Here is a 19,800-nt window from a genome sequence, read left to right on the forward strand (position 1 = left end):
TGTAAGACTCGTGGCATGCAAGCTCTCCTATGCTCTAGCTGCATCCTCATGAGATCATCATCCAAGAAAATAGGAGCTCCCTCTAAGCCTCGTAGTATGACCCTCTTCCTCATGAAGGTGACCCTCTCCGTCTCTCCTGCAAACTGTAGGATGAGAGCTCGCTTGCGTGTTGAGTCTTTCCTGGCTCTCCATGCTTTGGTGAAGGGGAGAGGGTCCTCTTCCTTGTAGACTAGCTTCATCATGCATAGAAGCTATCCATCTTTATCGGGAGTGGAATTGGGTGTCTCGGCTATACCTGTGACTCGAATGTTGAGGCGGCGGGGGTGGTGTGAATGATTTGATGTTCTTCCCTTTGAGTCTCCTCCCTCACTTCTTTACGGATGTTCTTCTTCACCACCTCAACCCATCCTGACTGGTTGGCTTCGAGTTTTCTCTCCATGTGCTTTGTGATCTCCTTGGAGATCTCTTCTTTGATGGCCGTGAGAGTGTTATCATTGATCTCCCCTTCTTCCTTCTCGGTGTTCTTGATGGCTACCAATTCCACTTTCAATGCACTCACCTCCTCCTTGAGTGCTATGTTCTCTTGTTCAAGGTCCGTGACCCGTGCTTCGAGGGCCATGATGTGCCGGTGTAGTTTGTTCTCCACCTCATTGAGGTTGGAATCGGATGTCTTCTTGTTCTCCTTGATTAGTGCCTTCATTGCCGTCTCGAGGGCCTCGAGTTTCTCTTGGAGACTCGAGGTCATTCCTCGAGATTACTCTATAGCCCTTCCCACAGGCAAGGAGGAGAGAGAGAGAGAGAGAGAGTTATGTTGCTGCCTTGGAGGCCTGAGGAAGGGTGGGTGGGGAAAGGGAGGCACAGGGGCTACCGGACAAGCAGACGGGCCAGCATAGTGCCAGCAGGGCAACAAGGTGGAGGGGCTAGTGGGCGGCAGTAGCGAACAGCAGCAGGTGGCGAACAGAGAGACGGAAAGAGAGAGATGGGGGGGGGGGGTGCTGGGCACAACAAGCGAGGCGAAACAGGGGGTGATGGGCAGCGGGTGGCAGTAGCGAACAGTGGGAGGGGGAGAGAGAGAGAGGCATGTACTCCAAAAGTAGAGTAGCCCCCCCCCCCCCCCCCCCCCCCCCCCCCCCCCCTCTATAAATAACCTAGGGGCCACTTAAGGTTTTAAAATCTTTCTAGAGGCCACCTAAGGTTATAAAACCTTCCCAAAGGTTAAAAAACCTATTAAGTTTTAATTCTTTTGTCCCCTTCACACTTGGGGTTTCCACACATGTTTCCTTTTTGTCCGGGCACCCAAGTATGGACCTTTAAAAATTTATCCTGCTCACCGACCACCATGCTCACACTTATGCTCCACCAATTTCAGAGGGTCAAGTCTTTCTCAAGAAGGACCTTCAAGAGGAAATATACCACTATTTGCACTATTCCTATTCGCACTATTCTTGCCATTGCTGCTCACTTTTTGTGGCCCATTCTTTCAGATGGATGTCAAGTCTGCCTTTCTCAACAGGGACCTTCAGGAGGAAATATATGTTGCATAACCCCCTAGCTTCATCGGTGATGGTTTCGAGGACCATGTTTATCTTTTGCGGGAAGCTCTTTATGGCCTTAAACAGGCTCCCAGGGCATGGTACCAAAAGATTGGTGCTTTCGTTCTTTGTCATTCCTTTGAGAGAACTCTTGCGGACAATAACCTTTATGTTTTGATAGAGGAGGATCACATTTTGATTATCATTTTGAATGTTAATGATCTTATTCTCATTGAATCCGACCCTGACCGCACTGCTATGATTATGGATCTTCTAAGTCATACCTTTGAGATGACTAATCTCGTTCTACTTCAATACTTTCTTGGCATGGAGGTCTGGCAATGCTCACACGGGATATTTCGCTCTCCACAAAAGTACGCTTCTCAGATTTTGGAGAGGTTTGGTATGAAGGACGGTTGCTCATTATCTTGCTCTATTGACCCAAATCAAAAGTTGAGTAAAAATGATGACTCTCCACCCTATCACGATCCTACTCAGCACAGAGAGCTCATCGGCTCGCTTACTCATCTCACAATTACTAGGCTTAATCTTGCTTACAACGTTAGTGTCCTAAGTCAATTTCTTTCAGCACCACATACTTCTCATTGACAGGCTGTTGTTCATGTTCTCAGATATATACAAGACACCTTGACACATGGGATTTCATATGGCTCTAGTCTTGATTTGGTTGGATATTCAAATTCTGACTGGGCAAGTGATCTAGATTCCCAGAGGTCTACTACAGGCTTACTTGGTATTGGACTTATCTCTTGGCAAATGAAGAAGCAGCCTACATTTTCCGGTTCTTCAACACAAGCAGAGTATTGTACTTACTTTGAAACAGTCAAAGAGCTTCTGTAGCTTCAACAGCTACTTGATCATCATCATGTCCCTCCTCCGATGCCTACCGTTGTCTACTTCGACAGTCAGAGTGACATGGCGCTTGCACGGAACCCGGTCTTCCATTCGAAGTCCAAGAACATTGCCGTTCATTATCCTATGGTTCGTGACTACCTGGCGCTCGGTACCTTAACACTCAAGTCTTTTCCTACTAGGGACAATGTGGTGGATATCTTCACCAAGGCGTTTTCTAGACCAACTTTGGATCACTTACTTCCTCGCGCACCATCCATCACGAAAGATAGCTTATGACCCTTCCAATCTATCTATACATCATGGCTATGAAACCACTCTTTTCCTATACCACCGATCCCAAAATTGTGTGCCTGATAGCATGTTGACACAATACTGGTAATCACTTGGCTGCATCTCCACTCCCAACTTGCACAAGCTTAGCATTCATGAAGTTGTGAGTACTCCCGGGGTCAAAAAGAATGTGTACAATTTTCCCATGATTGACCCATACATCTATATTAGGTCCGTAGGACTAAAAACTTTGCAAGAACTCTGATCTGAAACATTTGTATATACGAAAGTAATCTTATCTTTAGCCTCGGCCGCATGGGCTCCTTTGACTATGACTTGCCCTTTGATTGCGAATAGTTCATCCAAATGTGCCCTTGATGACCAAAAGTGAAGCATCGACCCTCCTTAATGAACTGAAGAGTCTTCTATGCTTTCTTTGATTTCTACGAGCTAGGATCACCCGTAGTCTGTGATTGACTTTGGGTCTCTACATCCCTGGTGTGTCACTTAGAGTCGTTGGGGCTTCTTTGATTGTTTCTTCGCCACGGTCTCATCAAAAATCTTGGCATATCAGATGGCATCATCTAATGTTTTTCTTCAATTATTCTTAATCTGGAGTTGATATCCATTAGGCAATCCATCCACAAAGAATCCTAAAATACTGATGGGGTCCATGTGTCCAAAGGCATATTCTTCATTTTCAAGTTTTTAAACTTGGACACAATGTCGTACTCATCCTCAACCTGCAGGAACTCTCCCCGGAAAACCATCTACCCACGTCATGGGCTTTACTCTAAGCAAGGTGATCCTCGCATCAAAATCAACCTTAGTGACCAGGTCATCAACCATCACATCGTTGTCCTGATGGTCGTCGTCGGGTTGAACATTCTCATCCATCTCGCAATTGTTCAATACTTCATCAGCCATGACAAACCCATGAGTTGTCATGTGCATGATCAATGCCATGTACCTTCTCAGGGCTAATCCACAAGGGGTAGCCAGTAAAAAATAGGAAGAACCAGAATTTAGGAACCTCAGGTGTAGCATCTGTGGTGGACTTGGAGCAGGACAATTGGGATCATGGAGGGGTGATGCAGTCGGCTGGTTCCAGAAGGCTGTCGGCTGACTCCAGTGGGAGAAGGGACTGAAGCGCATTATCAAGGCGGCTGACCAACAAGGACTTGCGTTTTTGTGTTTATGGCAAGGCTGCTGGCCGACCAGCAGTCGGCCAGTTCCCCATGGATTCCAAGGGCTATAAATAGGCCCACTTGCTCATTGTTCTAGGTATTCACTCCCTCTAGGGGTTTGAGTCATTAGGGGTCCCATAGGGGACTGTTTTGGTGTATTCCACCTTTTCAAGAAGGCAGCCTAGGGCTGCAGACAAGTACCTTTTTGTACTATATGAATATATTGAATTTCCAGCACTTCTCTCTCTCTCTCTCTACTCTCTCTCTATATCTGCGTTTTGCATCAGATGGTTTCCAAGAGTGTTAAGAGCTGAAAGAAGACTCCTAGAGCTTCCGCGTGTTACATTGGTATCAGAGCATCAGGCTCAACAAAGCTAAACACTGATTCAGTCCCATATGATGGTGTACAGGTCCAAGGTACAAGAAAGTACACGGATACGAAGCCCAAGGCAAGGAACACACATCGGGAAGAGCTCCCAGGAGGTTTGTTGGTGGTGTTCCACAAAGCCAAAGGGGATGTCAGTCCTCTGAGCCAGATAGGTTCACGAGCAACGGTCCCAAGGGAGGTTTATCCTCCAAGGGTGATGTGAGAGTGCCATACTCATTTCTCAGGAATGAAGACCAAGACGGTGTTCGGAGTCAGGGCAGGAATGGATTGTGGACTAGATGGAACAGATGCGGGCTTTCAGAGAAAAGGGTTTGCCAGGGATGGATGGATGACAAAGGGACTTCGGGAAAAGGATTGGGATGATGACGATTATCCAAGAGCAGGTTGGATTCCTGTCATCAAGTTTAGCAGAGGGGGATGTCATGTGCATGATCAATGCCATGTACCTTCTCAGGGCTAATCCAGAAGGGGCAGCAAGTAAAAGATAGGAAGAACCAGAATTTAGGAACCTCAGGTGTAGCATCTGTGGTGGACTTGGAGCAAGACAATTGGGATAATGGAGTCGGCTGGTTCCAGAAGGCTGTCGGCTGACTCCAGTGGGAGAAGGGACTGAAGCGCATTATCAAGGCGGCTGACCAACAAGGACTTGCGTTTTTGTGTTTATGGCAAGGCTGCTGGCCGACCAGCAGTCGGCCAGTTCCCCATGGATTCCAAGGGCTATAAATAGGCCCACTTGCTCATTGTTCTAGGTATTCACTCCCTCTAGGGGTTTGAGTCATTAGGGGTCCCATAGGGGACTGTTTTGGTGTATTTCACCTTTTCAAGAAGGCAGCCTAGGGCTGCAGACAAGTACTATATGAATATACTGAATTTCCAGCACTTCTCTCTCTCTCTACTCTCTCTCTATATCTGCGTTCTGCATCAGATGGTTTCCAAGAGTGTTTAGGGCTGAAAGAAGACTCCTAGAGCTTCCGCGTGTTACATGAGTAATGAAGGATCTTTTCTTGGAAAGTTAAAAAACCCTTACAATTGACACTACACTTCAAAGAAAGCTTTCAAATCATTCATGGTTAGCCATGGATGTAGCATCATAGCCTATACGCCATAAACTCGGTGCTACTATTGATGTGTTCACATGCTTCTAGACTCAATAAGCCCCCTTATCCCCTTTTTGGATACTTTTAAATCATTATGAATCGGGCCTAGAAGAAATTAGAAAAATGGATCCACTAAAAAAAAGCATGTAAATTTACCATAATACCAGAAAGTCGAGTAAATGCATATGATTTTCGATATACTCAAGACAGCCGTTGCTGGAGCCCACCTGTCTCAAAAGGGCACCCCAGATCTGAGCAGAATCTTTCCTGGCCTATTAAGAAACAGCAAACAACACGGTCCAGGGTTGATGCACACATTTGAACATGACCTTAAACGATGCTCTTAATCTTCTACAATAATAAATTGAGAACCAACTTACATCCCAGGAAAGTATGGGCAGCTTCTGAACAAGAAAATCTATAAAATCCTCTCTACACGCTTCTGATACTATCTGAGTTATTTGTTCAAGGTTCGGCTCTGTCTCTGCATCACCAAGAAGCATCTGTTTGATAGCAGCCAAATGTTTTTCCACCTCCTCAAGAGCCTGCACGGAAACTAATCAAAGTAAGTAAAATCTGTAAGATCATGTGAGCACAGCAAGAACACACTAGGATGTGAAAATGACACACTAGGAACAACAAAAGCACTATTTTGTCATACAAAGCAAGTTGTGGGATGCCAGAGTTGGGCAGATTTCAGCATGGCACAGCTGGAGCAGGTTTGAGGCCTGACTCAAGGCCTTCTCCAGCCATTGGGCATCCCTAGACCAGACACAAGGCCTCGCATGTAAAAAGGTTTTTAAGCCCAAGCTAGAGACTTTCCCTTTTGTGTCCTCTCAAGCAGGTTGCTAACCTGATGTAAAGGGGTATAATATCCCTATAAAAGCAAGCTTTCCCCCCTCATCTCTGCATACATCACCACTCCAAGCTGAGAGTGTCACCAGTAGGGACACAACAAGACATGACCTCTCATTTGAAATTTTGAGTGTTAACAATACAAACACTAGAGGACATGATTTCTCAATTGGAATTAGTCCACATTGAGTTTTGCCTTTGGGACTCGTAGCCAGTTGAAACGCAGGTAATTGGGAAACATCTATGAGGACAATGCTCTCTCTGCTGAGTCTTAATCTTTGTAACTGCTCTTCAAAGAAAACAAGCCCTCAGTCACTAACCAGGGCAAAGCAATCACTGACTGCTCTTCAAAGAAAGCAAACACCCTCGGTCACCGACTCACCACCAGGGCAAAGCAGTCACCAACTGCCTTCCAGTGAAACCAAGCCCTCGGTCACCAACCAGGGCAAAATAGTCACCAACTGTTTTCTTGGTTTCACAGCTGTCCACACATTTGTGCAGTCCAACAGCCCCAAACAGGCTCAAAACAGCACTTTAGCCAAATCATTTAGCAGCCAGAGAGTAGGGTTGAAGCCAGACAACCATGACTCCAACATTTGGTATCAAAGCTCATGTTCCATTCTTCTCACTCTGCTAATTACTATCACTAAGCCCTCTTATTATAATTAGCATTTATCTCATTACTAAGCTTCTTTTCAATATCTCACTTTACCCCCTGTCAATGGAGCTTCTTGATCTCCCTCCACAAAGCATCTTTTTCCACGTCTTCTTCACCAGAAGAATCCTAAGACTCCCCGCTTGCAGCTACTCATGAAACCCCCTTCAATGAAGCTTGCCAGCCGGCTGATTTTCGTGATTGTAGTGGCGTTTTTTCCTCTGATAAATATGCCGAGCTTGATGGTGCAAATTGGGACACATTCTCTTGGCTCCTAAGGTTTGCAAGGATGCTGAGCGCATTGGCTCACGTCAATTTTTACTTTTGAGCACTCCTCCTAGGAGATCTCAGTCTGGGGCCGCCTCAGAGAAAAGTTTCAGTAAAGCACTCATTAATTACTAATTAATTGAGCTGATACATTGTTTAAGGTCTTAATCCTTGAGTTAACACACTGCTAAGCTAAGCCCTAAAAGCTCATTTAGTTGTGAGAAGTGAAACTCACAAAATCGTCACTCCAATAGGGCTCTGTTTTCAGATTCAAATATAGTGAGTTTCCTCGCTAGTTAGGGTTTAATCAGGGGTTAAGCTCCATCCTTTGGTTCAATCATTGATTAGAGATGCCCTCCTCTGCTGAGTCATCTAATTCCAAGTATGTCAAGGCCAAACAAATCATCAAAAAGAAGATTAACAAGCCCAAGCCCAAACCTCACTACTATGAGCATGCCAAAGCACTAGGTTTTCTGAATTTCTGAGCACTCATATGTGGAAATCGAAGCATCACTCTTGGAAGAGGAGAAAAAGCTCAAGCAGCAATACGGCATCCAAGAGGGAGATTTCTACAACAAAAGTGGCTCATTCACAAAAGCTGGATTCAAGACTTTCTCCAAGGGAGCTCAAGTGAAAAAGGATTTCTTGTGGGAAACCATGAAGAAAAAGATTGTTTCTACATAAACAAGGCCCAAAGGACCTACCTTGCAAGTGAAGTAGAATCCAATGAAGAAGCTGAGGAGAAAGAAGAGGTCTCACCTGCCAAGACCAACTACATGGAGGACAGCTGGGCTTTCTAAGCCTAACAGAACCAGCCTAACTGGAAGTCTACCCTCTATCCTAAACTTGATGTAAACATAACTAGATCTCTAGCATCAACCATCATAACTAGCATTGTAAGCCTCACTGAGGTAAGACCTATGCGCACCAGCATGGCCATCATAATCAGCATTGTAAGTTGTAACTAGGACTAGCATTGTCATCATCTATAGTCACAGATATTTTGTTGAAAGAGCGTGTGGAAATAAACACCGAAATATCATGGGGCTAAGGGCAATAGGTTCAAAGACAATAAACCATCAACTCCATCATGCATAGTATGGACTGGATACTATGACATCCACTTAATAAACCATCAACTCCATCCTGCATAGTATGGACTGGATACTACGACATCCCCACTTAACGTCATCAGTGCCCAATAGTGGATGTAGAACTTGGTATCAATATATGCTCCCACACACACACCCCCCACGCACACGCGCCCATAAGAGCATACATTCATACAAACGGCTGTGTTTTTTGCTGAGTCTTAATCTTTGTGGTTTAATACCTTAACCATAATGATTATATCTAAACCATGAGTTTCACCATTGTGTATGAGCCACCATGACTCCAACACGTACTAGTACCCATTCGAGTACTTGTATATGTTCGTATACCTGTACATGTTTGTGTACTCGTAGTAGGAAGGCTTGAGCCACGGTCTCTGCGAGGGTGTGAGCCAAGCTCTAGTACGAGAGCGCCTATTTGTGCGTGGTCTCAAAACAACAGTTTTGTAACATGCGGAAGCTTTGGGGGAGATCGGTAACTTCAATGCTCAGAAAAACAGCACACTTGTCGTGACGAAAATTAACGCACAAAGCTGAATAAAGAGGTGCAAAAAATAGAGAGAGAAAGAAAGAAAGAAAGATTTTATTAACGTCTTCCAAAAGACCGAACTCGGCCTATGAGACAAATCAGTTACCTGTGTGGGGTATCCTCTGTCATCCCAACAAAATAGAGACAGAGAGGAAGAAGAGGACACAGTATTGGGTCCCGAATACCCTCTGTAGGGCCCCCACCACGAATGGTGCATTTGCTTTTATTAGAATGATGCAAAACACTAAAATAAAAGACTGACTAAACCTTCTTGGCTGAGATGGCTCCTTGCCCTTGACCTTCAATCCTTCACCCCTTCTGCGTTAGCTTGTTCTTGGCTGTCCTAGCCCTTGGTTCAGCTTCAGCACTTGGTGATTGATGAGATCAATGAACTAATTTGAGCCTTGGGTATTTATACCCTCCAGGAAAGCCAGTCGGCTGTCCCAAAAAAGCTCCACGACTGAAAAATACAGCATAAAATGCTAATAAATGCTGCACATGACTACAATCAGGGCTAGGCACTATGCGCATTAGATATTGGCTGCTGGGCAGCCTATGTGGACTGCCCCACACTTGCCCTACAGTCCCTTAGGGCTGGGTAACCAGTCGACTACCTTTGCAAGAGCCCTAGGGTTATCCTACAGCCCCCTTATGGCCCTCCCATGGCTGGTGGGTACAGCCAGGGCCTTCTTGGCCCTTATGCCTTGTACCTGTCAATGGTACCATCAAACTTTCTTTTTAACTTGTAAACCCACTATGTGCCAATGGGCTTCTTGCCAACAAGCAAGTCTACCAAATCCCAACTGCTGTTTTTATGGATAGAATCCATCTCATTTTGCATGGCTTGCATCCAATGCTCATCCTCATGAGCCTCTTCAAATGAATTTGGCTCATCTCCATCACAAAGTGTACTCATGCAAGCAACATCTACGTGTTCTCTTGCATTATGTGAACCAACCTGTGTCCTGCTACCAAGTGGAGCTGAAAGTTTGCTCTCCTGTAAAGTACGGAGCAGCCAACGAGGCACAACTCTGGTCTCCTCCATTGCTGTCCGCTCTTGCTCCACTGCTTCCTCCACATTTTGAGGTGTAATGAGCTCATTCATGGGCTGATTTTGAGCACCCAAATGCTGTCCATTGAGCAAAGTTGTTGGCTGATCTGTTGAGCCATCAATTACCAACGGGAGAAGTCCTTCAAACATGTTATGTGGGCCCGAAAGTGGCTGTCCAAAAAATTCAGCCAATGGTTGGTCTGAATTTTCAGCAAATACAACATCTCTGCTGTCCAAAATCCTGTGTGGAAGGATTAAAGAGACGGTAGCCTTTACTGCCACTGCTATAACCCACAAATATGCACTTAGCTGCTTTGTCATCAAGCTTACATGTGCATATGCTATACATCCAAAAACTCTAAAGTGATCAACTTTAGGTTTCCTTTTGAAAGAGTGCACAGAGCGGAAGCAGAGTGGCACTAGAATGTGCTGAACAACAGAGAGTGCAAGAAAGAGAGAGAGAGATGGAGAGAACTATGCTGAATATACTGAAGCAAAACAGTCCCAAGCAAGAGATACTACCAAGAGTGCCACCAAAGCCAGAAACACCACAGACCCCCTCTGCAAAGGGGAAAGCCCACTAGAGAGGAAAGCGTAGCACACAGAAGGCTGCTGTCCTGAAAAAACAGGCCGCCTATGTCCAATCTCCACGTGGAAAAGAAAACGCTGATCAAAGAGTACCTAATGGCTGTGTCGGTGAAGCCAAACTGTAGGCGAAAAGACCAGCAGGTGATGTCCACACAACACAGCAGCAAAGGGCTGCAGATCTGAGAGAGAACGCAGAGGAGAGAGTGCTGAATCTAGGGCAGCAAAGAGGTTGCTAAACCGGGAGCTATGATACCATGAAAGAGTGCACAAAGCGGAAGCAGAGTGGCACTAGAATGTGCTGAATAGAGAGTGCAAGAGAGAGAGAGAGATATGGAGAGAACTATGCTGAATATACTGAAGCAAAACAGTCCCAAGCAAGAGACACTACAAGTCTCATAAGCGAGGGAGCAAAATATGTACAAGACTGAATGAATGATAAGAGGCCAGCCCCACCTATTTATAGGTGAGGAGGGCTGGCCGACTGGAGCTCAATAAGCTGGCCGACTGATAAAATACCAAAAGGGCTAGGAAAAATCCCAGAAAAATATGGAAAAAAGGGGTGGCCAGCCCACAATCAAGGGCCATACAAATGGGACCAAAAGGACACCAAAAATGGGCAGAAACTGGGAATGAATGTGCTAACACCTTTCGTACCAGGCCTCATATGGCGTGATGGTTTTCAATGCTTTGGTAGGGCATCTATTCAACACGTGTAGCACACATTATTGCCTTCATCCAGAATTTGTGAGACAATCCTTTGCCTTTAACCATGCCTCTAGCCATTTCCATCAAAGACATGTTCTTTCTCTCAGCAACACCATTTTGTTGAGGAGAATATGGCATCGTGCATTCATGCTTTATGCCTTTTTCTGCCATAAATGCTTTGAAAGCAATGGACATGTATTCCCCCCCTCGATCTGTACGCAAGGTCTACACTTTGCAACCTATTTGATTTTCAGCTTGTGCCACAAAATGCTGAAAACATGCAAACACATCAGATTTGGCCTTCAAGGGATACACCCATGCAAATCTGGAGTAGTCATCGATAAAGGTTACAAAGTATAGATGCTTTCCAAAAGATGGTGTCTGCATAGGACCACACACATCACTATGCACAAGCTGTAATTTCCGGACAGCCCTTGTTGTTCCATCTTTAGGGAATGCATTTCTGTGCATCTTACCCAATATGCACCCTTCACATACATGTTTTGGTGGCAGCTCTACATAAGGCATATCCTATACCATATTATATCTTTGCAATAGCATCAAACTGCCATAATTCACATGCCCAAACCTGGCATGCCACAATTCTACCTCGTGCATGGCAGGTGTAAGAGTGGTAACCACATGAGCATCATGTCTCCTGTCAAACCTATCAAGCTGATATAACCCATGGTAGAGTGTGCCGGAAGTGACCAATGCATAGCCACCTTCACGGTCTTTCACTGTGCATATGTCGTCCTCAAAGTTGACTATCTTTTAGCAAAGAGGAGACGGACAGCAAGTTTTTCTTAATCCCTGGCATATACAATACATCTGAAAGATATAAGTTTACACCATCTGCTGTTGTGAGGATCACCTCACCAACACCCTAAACTGGATAAGAAGAATTGTTTGCACATGTTACCCGCTTGCCTTCTGGGGCAGCCATATAGTCTTGTGGGTTGAATACCATGGGTATATAACATGCACGTTCCTAAAAGGTGAATTTGGGCATGTTCCTGGATTCATCTAGGTATATATATACATAAGCTTCGTAAACAAATCCCTCCGTGAGGTGATGTGTTTAGAAGCACCACTGTCAAAATACCATGTGTCGAGTGTTTCATTGACACTGAGAGACATATGCTCCAAAGATACATCATAACTGCCACTCATCCTGCACAAGATTTACTGATGCATCATCATTCCCTGCAGGTGATGAAGAAGAATCTACAGCCATGCCGCTTTCCTTTTTCTTCTCCTTTGCAAGCCTCTTTTTGCACTCACTCGAGTGATGACCTAGCTTCTTGCAATAGTGACATTTGCCCTTTTCCTTGGGCTTGCCTGCATCATTTTTAGCCTTTTGTGAAGGCTATCCCGAATCAGCCTTTGATTGAAAACTGTGTTTGGCTTTTCCCTTGCCCTTGTCTTGGACAGCAAAAGCCCCATCACCACGCATGCTAGAAGATTTGTTCTTCCGATTCTGCTCCTCCTGTAGCAACAAACCAACCAACTCTTCAAACAAGATTGGTTCAGGGTTACCCCGCACAGATAGAGTGAGCGATGTGTGGAAATTCAAGTAGGTTTCTGGCAAAGATGATAGTGTCTTGGAAACCAACTCCTTTTCGGAAATGACCTCATCAATGTTGAGCAGCTACTCCCGAAGATCCTGGATCTTCGTAAGATGATCAGCCATACTATCACCTTCATTCATGTCCAAGTTCTCAAGCTCTTTCTTGAGAAAAGCAACCCTGGCCTCATTCATTGCCCGATACATGGTTTCAAGTACATCCCAAGCTCGCCGTGAGGTCCTGCAAGACCGTATATGCAGTATGATTGATCGCTTTACTGACAAAGCAATCAAAGTCATCGCTTGGGCAGCTCGAGTATCCCATCTTTTTTGCTCCTGTGAAGGAGTGGGTACTGCTGCTTGTTGAGCACCACGGCGAGGCGTGTTAGGTGCTATGTTAACAGGGCGTACATCTTCACCTGACACATAACCCCATATTCCTTTGGCCACAAGTAGATTTCGGACCATGAAACTCCATAGAGAGTAATTACTGCCATCCAATTTGTCCTCTTGGGACAAAACCCCGAATATATCAGTCGTATTTCCAACCATTTGCTCACATCTCTTCACCAAGAAATATGCAAATACGTGCAACCAAATATGCTGTAAAATGCACCTGCATGCAAAATCCAAAATGCACCAAAGTGCAATGCCAGGCAACCACAATGTCCTATGCAAATGTTTTGCAGCTAATTTATGTGTCAATTGCACATAATTGACAAAAGCCCCAAAAATCTGTATACCAATGAGCTTCAATTTTGCGATTAAGCAATGATTTCACGAAAGCCCCAATTTTCTCTGTGTCCTATAAATGCAATTGTGCAAATTCTAAAAAATCCCCAAAATCTCACAAATCCCCAAATTTTTCCTGAATCCTGCACCCTAATGCTGCCCTGCTCTGCTGCTTGCACTTGAATCTTGCAATGAAGCAATGAATTCACAAAAGCCCCATGAACTGAAGAAAAAAATCGATTACCTTGTGAAACCCTGATTTTTTGCAGTAGAGTCCTTAATGTCGTAGTCAGCTGTTGCTGCTGCTGGTGGGCTGACGTGGCGAGAGCAGCTGCTCTTGGTGCAACAGGTGGGTTGTTGCTGCTGGTGCGACAGGCGGGCAGGAGACCAGGCGGCCAGTTGCTAGTTAGTTGCTAGCTGACCAAAGCAGTCGGGAGTGTAGGCGATAGCGACGGCGATGAGCAGGGCGTTGAAACTAGTCGACGTGTAGTCGTGTAACGACGACCGCAACATTGACTAGACGAGACGTCGTGTTGCGGACGGGCATGGCATGGTCAGATCTGTCACGTCGACAGAAAGAAGACCCAAATTTTCCACCAAAGTGACCTTTGCCACGTAAGGCCAAGGTGGGGCTGAGCTCTGCCTTGGGCCGCCTCACGAGGTGCGAGCTCCGACGATGGGTGGGGCGGTGGTGGAGCCCTCCCCACTAGCTCCGCTCCTTCTGGAGGCTGAAACGGGCAGCAAGCTTGGACGGGCGGTGACAGACAGATGGGATGCGGACAGGAAGGTGATTGCGACGACGGGACTGCAAAGCACCGGACGGAAATTCAAAGCGTCGGACAGACTGCACAAGAGTCGCCGAACGGAGCAGCGCCAAAAATTCGCAGGAAGTTGGGCGACGAGAACTCCACCGGCAGGGATCTGCAGCCAAGCTCTAATACCACTGTTGGGGGTTAGGGTTTGAGAGAAACAGAGAACACACACATACACAGAGATGTACACAGCAGCAAGCTCTCAAGAGAGAGAGAGAGAGATGGTGATAGCTAGTCAAAGTAGATAGGATACAAAGATGTGGAGCAAGTGAGTTGACTCCACAATATCAAAATACACATATAGTAAGTGTGATGTCCTTTCACAACTAATATCCAAGGGGAAAAACCCGAAGGGGAAAAAGTGCCCTTGGTTAGCACATGTTCACATGTGGCACTACTCATATCATAAGTGGCATAAGTCATAGCATATATGCCAATAGCAAATACATGTGGAACAACTGTCTTGAGGTACAGAGCAGATGCAAGAGGATGACCCAAATGTATTGAAAGCAAAGATTGAGCGTGTCAAAAGGAAGTTGTATGCCAAGGAAGAAGAGCTCAAGATGCTCTATGATAACCCCCAGGTTCATAAGCTTATGGAGGCCACAAAGGCTAAGTCTATGGTGGCACACACTATGGTTAAAATGGCGAAGGAATTGGGTTTGAATCCCCAAGAGGTAGCCCTCAACTACCTTATGCGCACGGGAGACTTGGTGATGAAGAGCAATGCAGGTAAACTTTGTGTGAAATAACTCCCACATGTGGAGACAGGTAATGCTATGTCTCGCAAGATAAAGTCTTATGTGCACAAAGATGAGGCTTCCGTGACTTCCAAGGAAGACTCCACCCCGCGTGGGTCGAGAAAAGAAAGGGATGTACATGGCAAAGAGAGTGGCAAACAGGAAGTTAATGTACATGTAATGTCACGTGCATGCCCATGCCATGGCAAAATCTTCAGCATGAACATCTTAATCCCTAACTAATCCAGCAGTTAGGACAGCATATAGGCATTAATCATAGCATCGTTTTCAGCATCAACACCGTCAGCAGCAGCAGCATTATTAGCATCACCATCACCATCATCATCATGGAGGGTCTAGGGCAATCAGAGGCAACCAGCCTACTTTCAGCAGCTATCAAGGGGGTCCTAGGCAGCAGGCGCCAGTCTACAGGAGGTCGACCAGCACATGGGACAGCATTACCATCAGCACAGCCATTTAAATGTTATTTTCAAGAATAATTCATGTCCAAGCAAGCCGACAGCATTTGCAGCTGGCCGACCAGCACCTCAAGCATATATAAGAGCATGAAGTCATTTATTCATTCAGCATTTCAGAAGTTTCATTCATCGGTTATCATGTAGAAGAGGCCAAAGGTCACCCCTTTGGGCCTGACCAAGGGCCTGCATCATGTACAAGCATTTATGTAACCTTTTTGTACCATATTAAAATACAAGAGAATCCAAACACCAATCTCACACTTCTTCTCTCTCCTCTGTCTTAATCATGTTTTTTTTTCCAAGAAAAAGATCCTTCTATTTAGTTAATTTAAAAAAACAGCCACGAAGGGCTAAATACAACCACGAAGGGCTACATACAAACTCGCCTCCATGTACGGGCGGAAATAATCACAAGGTGGAGAAACCTGCACTTCTCCTCCGGCTGGCTGCTCTATTAGGAGACAGCTATCTCATATAGGGGGAGGGCGAATAACCACACAAGTGGTGTGATGCCACCTCTATCAGTGAGAAAAGGGCCAGGCCACCAAAGCCTCAAGAAAGCTTCCCACCGCTTCCGCGTGCGGTCAGAACCACCCTGCAACTTCCCCCACTGACCGCAGAGGGTATGGATGATGTCAAGCCAAATGCTCCTGATGGACTCCACAGGCAGAGTGTGGGTACCCTCGATGGCTTCGCTACATCTAGCTATTCATATGTGCCAGGCTACAATGCTACTACAAATCTCCCATCTCTGACATGAGCCCGGTCTCTAGTGGTCAGTGGATGGAGCTGGGACTGGTACTGCCAAAATGCGGAGATGAGACCTAAAGGGTTAGCCCCCCACCATCCTCCTCATAAGCCCTGACAACCTCAGCCTCTATAGCCCAAGCGATAGTGCCCCTTGTAATGATACGGGTTGAGGTCCTGCCCATCGTGGAGACGCAGAGAATCCGCTGCCAAACCTGCGGAGCCTTCGGGCAATCCCAAAGACACTGTCGTTGAGACTCCCAAGGGTGGCCGCATCTCGGGCAAGCGGGTGGTCAACCACCAATGCCCAACCACGTGCCAACCGCCAAGCTCATGTGTGCCATCAACCAAATAAAGAGGGTGATCTTTCGAGGCCAAAAACTATCGAAGAGCCTCTTCCAAAAATCTGAGAGAAAACGCTAAGAGAGGCCCTGTGAACTGCCAATGTACTGCTACTGCCGAGGTGCCATCAATCTCTAGCATTTGAATCCAGCGGCCTAGCCACACTGTGTATGCAAAAAAGAGGGCATCCAGAGTCTTCTCCCGATTAGCGGGATCACGCCAAGTCCACTCTCCTGGGTCCCACTGGAGGCGCGTGGGAGGTTGGCTCTCCCAAATCCATAGCCGCTAGAGTCTCTCCTTGGCCACCTTGGCCGGCGGGGGGTCTATGTGCCACTCATGTGCCTAAAACCCAATCACCCTCACCCTCTGTAAGGTACAACCACTGAAATCCTCCAAGGGAGGCTCTGATCTCTTTGGGACCAATAGAAAAAGTGAGCAAACCACAACCCTCATCCGCTCCATGGACTGCCAATAGAATATCATGCCTCATAAATGCTCCTAGCCACTCTGGGGGAGTCTGGTCTGGGATAGGTGTCAGCCACTCCTGAGGGATAGCAGAGTCGATGTCAAGGTTGAGTCTGTCTCTACCCTAGATCCCTACCGGGCCTCTCTCCTAAACCTCTGGGGTAGCTGCCTGTGTGCAAGCCAATCTCCAAGGGACCTGGCAAGTCCTGTGCTCAACGCGCCCCATGATGCATGAGGTCGGGCCCCCAACATATGGCCACTGGGTAAACGGAGCACGGGGTTCCAAATCAATAGCTACCAAAGACGCTCCTCTGAGGCTACCGGAGCTAGCTGCATAAGGCCCTACGTGAGGTGCTCCCAAGGTCGAAGTAAGCTTGGCTGCAAATCTGTCCTCAAAAGCTAGGCTAAATCTACGGGCCCGCATCTCTGGGAAGATCCATATGGTACTTTGCGGCCACGGGCGCCCTAGGCTCGGGGTACGGGCTGAAATTCGGGCCAAGAGGAAGTCCTTCCAAGGCTCACCACCGGGAAGGAGTCCTCTAACACATCAGCTTGCCCAGCAAGGCGCGGCTCTGAATAGTGAGGTCAATGATGCCTAGGACCCCTCTGTGCCGTGGCTGAATGATCACTCTCCATGTCACCTTGGCCCAGGCAGGCCTCCCTGCCGGCCCATAAGTTCTGGATCAACCGTTGTACCTCACCAATGCACGCTCAGGAGAAGGCCCAACAAGAAGTAATGTACCACATGGTGGCAAAAAGGACCTAGTTTGCCACCACCACTCGACCGGCTAAGGAGAGCCTCGCAGAACTCTAGTACCAAAGCTTCGTCTGAATGCTCAGAAGAAGGGCGAGTTGCTGCTCCGGAGAGATATCGATGCCCACCTGGCATCCAAGATAGCGGACTGGAGTGCCTCTCGAAATCCACTGGAAAGCCTCAACTAGGCGTCAAGTTGGGGCAGGTGCAGAGCCTACCCAAAAACCACACGACTTGTGCCAGTTGATCAGTGCTCCTGATGCGCGACAAAAGATCTCGATCGCTTCAGCGAATCTCTAGAGATTCCCAACATCTCCTAATAGGTATGCTACTCTGTCATCTGCAAACTCTGAGTCCAGCAGCTCTCCTGTGTATGGAGGGGGAGACGCAATCCCTAGAGCCCCGCCTTCTAAGCTGAGAGAAAACTGCTCATGGCCTCGGCAACAAATAAGAAAAGATAAGGTGCCATAGGACAACCCTACAAGACCGAGTGGGAAAGGGGGAATGTAACACCTTGGACTCCCTGAATGAGAACTTGACTGTGAGACGCTGAGTACAATCCTAAAACACTATGCCACAGGGAACCCCATCCGGCGCATCATGCCCTCCAGAAAGCTCCAATCAACCCTATCATAAGCTTTCTCAAAGTCTAGGAGTAGCACTATGAGGTCCTACTGCCGCCGAAGCTGTCGCCTCCCAGAAGGTGAAGATGTTGTCTAGAATGCTCCGATCCTAAACAAAACCTGTCTGAGTGTCATGGATCAAGTTAGGAAGGAAAGGCTGAAGTCTTCGGCTGATGGCCTTGGCCAAGATCTTGTAGGCGGTCCCAAGAAGGGTGATGGGTCTCCACTGCCAGATCTCCAATCTATCACCACCCTCCTTCAGGATCAAGTGTATCAAACCGTATGAAAGCCTCTCTGGCATGGCTCTTGTGGTCATAATCTGCTCGAAGGCTGCCTTCCATGATATACTAGTGGCGAAGAAAGAAAGAAAGACATTCATCCTCTCGGGCGTGGCTACTATTAGCTTGAGTTCGACTCACCAGCAGCATCAAATCGAGTCGTGCAGTTGAGCCCCGTTGCATTGCGTACAGCCCAGGCCTTCTTTGCACGGTGGCAGCACGGCTTCGACCCCGTGTCCGACCCACACGTGGGCATGTCAGGCTTCCCAATGACAGTCTGCTTCCCAGGCCTCAGGAAGGAATACCTTCCTCTTCTCCCGGTACTCGGGAGAGTGATGGAATCTCCCCCCACTGTTGCCTCATCTCTCACACGGGCGGCCGAAATTCCGTCCCTTCGCATTTGTATAGCCTCGCCAGAGACAGTGCCCCATGTCATATATATCCCATGGCTTCGGGGCGACCCCATCATTCAGCGAGTGGAGTACTCGGGCCTTCCGGGCCAATGTTTCATTTGCAGGCAGATGGGCCACCTCGCCGGAGCTTGCCCTCGACGCCAGTCCAAGAGAGTGCCTCCGGTGGTCCCCCCCCCCCCCCGGTCCCCGTTCAGATCCTCACCAAGGGGTAGAGAGAGAGGCAAGCTCTCAGGCAGCGGAGCACCAAGATCCGACCGTGGACGACCGTACTGCCAAAGAGTGGCAAATGGTTGGCCCGCGCCCGGGCCATTAGCCGACTACTAGAGACAAGCGCCCACGCCGCGCGCGCCAGCCCGGCAGAGTACAGGAGGATTCAGTTCTGTCAAAGAACCTTTTCGAGCATTTATCACAACACCCACCTGTCGGTGATGGGCCCCCTCCAGTCACAAAGAGGGTCCCTCCGGCCCCTCCAGTTTGGCGGCCGCTTCCCCGCCGAGATTCCTCCTCCACCACTCAATTTCCAATGAGGCCACCTAGCCCCACTAAACCCCCGACGAGCCCCTCCCAGCAACCTTCCTCTCCAATGGATCACTCCCAGTCGCTCCCTTCTCCTTCCTCTCCGCCTCCTCACCCTTCCTCCTCCTCCCCCATCCTCGCCTCCGACTCTTCCCGCAGCAGTGGGCATGGGTTTAGATGGGGAATAATCACAATCAGCCCAGGGACAAAGGCGCGCCAA

At 47.4% G+C, this 19,800-nt stretch overlaps 1 protein-coding gene across 4 annotated transcripts in view; it reads right to left on the reverse strand.

Annotated features, from left to right (window-relative positions):
• Positions 1-19,800, reverse strand: part of LOC147608661 (Mo25 family protein) — a 94,808-nt gene that overhangs the window by 67,061 nt on the left and 7,947 nt on the right. For 2 of the 4 annotated variants that reach the window (XM_086788259.1, XM_086788261.1), the window contains exons 2-3: positions 5,731-5,895; positions 5,507-5,622 (exon numbers count right to left, since the gene is read on the reverse strand). In XM_086788259.1, the coding sequence (XP_086644385.1) occupies positions 5,507-5,622; positions 5,731-5,895 (281 nt within the window). Of the gene's footprint in view, positions 1-5,506; positions 5,623-5,730; positions 5,907-19,800 lie in introns of all 4 variants that reach the window. The other 2 variants (XM_086788260.1, XM_086788262.1) reach the window with 2 other exon arrangements.

The sequence above is a fragment of the Cibotium barometz genome, chromosome 52, assembly GCF_041138505.1.
Source record: "Cibotium barometz isolate CiBa-2024 chromosome 52, ASM4113850v1, whole genome shotgun sequence".
Classification (NCBI taxonomy): domain Eukaryota; kingdom Viridiplantae; phylum Streptophyta; class Polypodiopsida; order Cyatheales; family Cibotiaceae; genus Cibotium; species Cibotium barometz.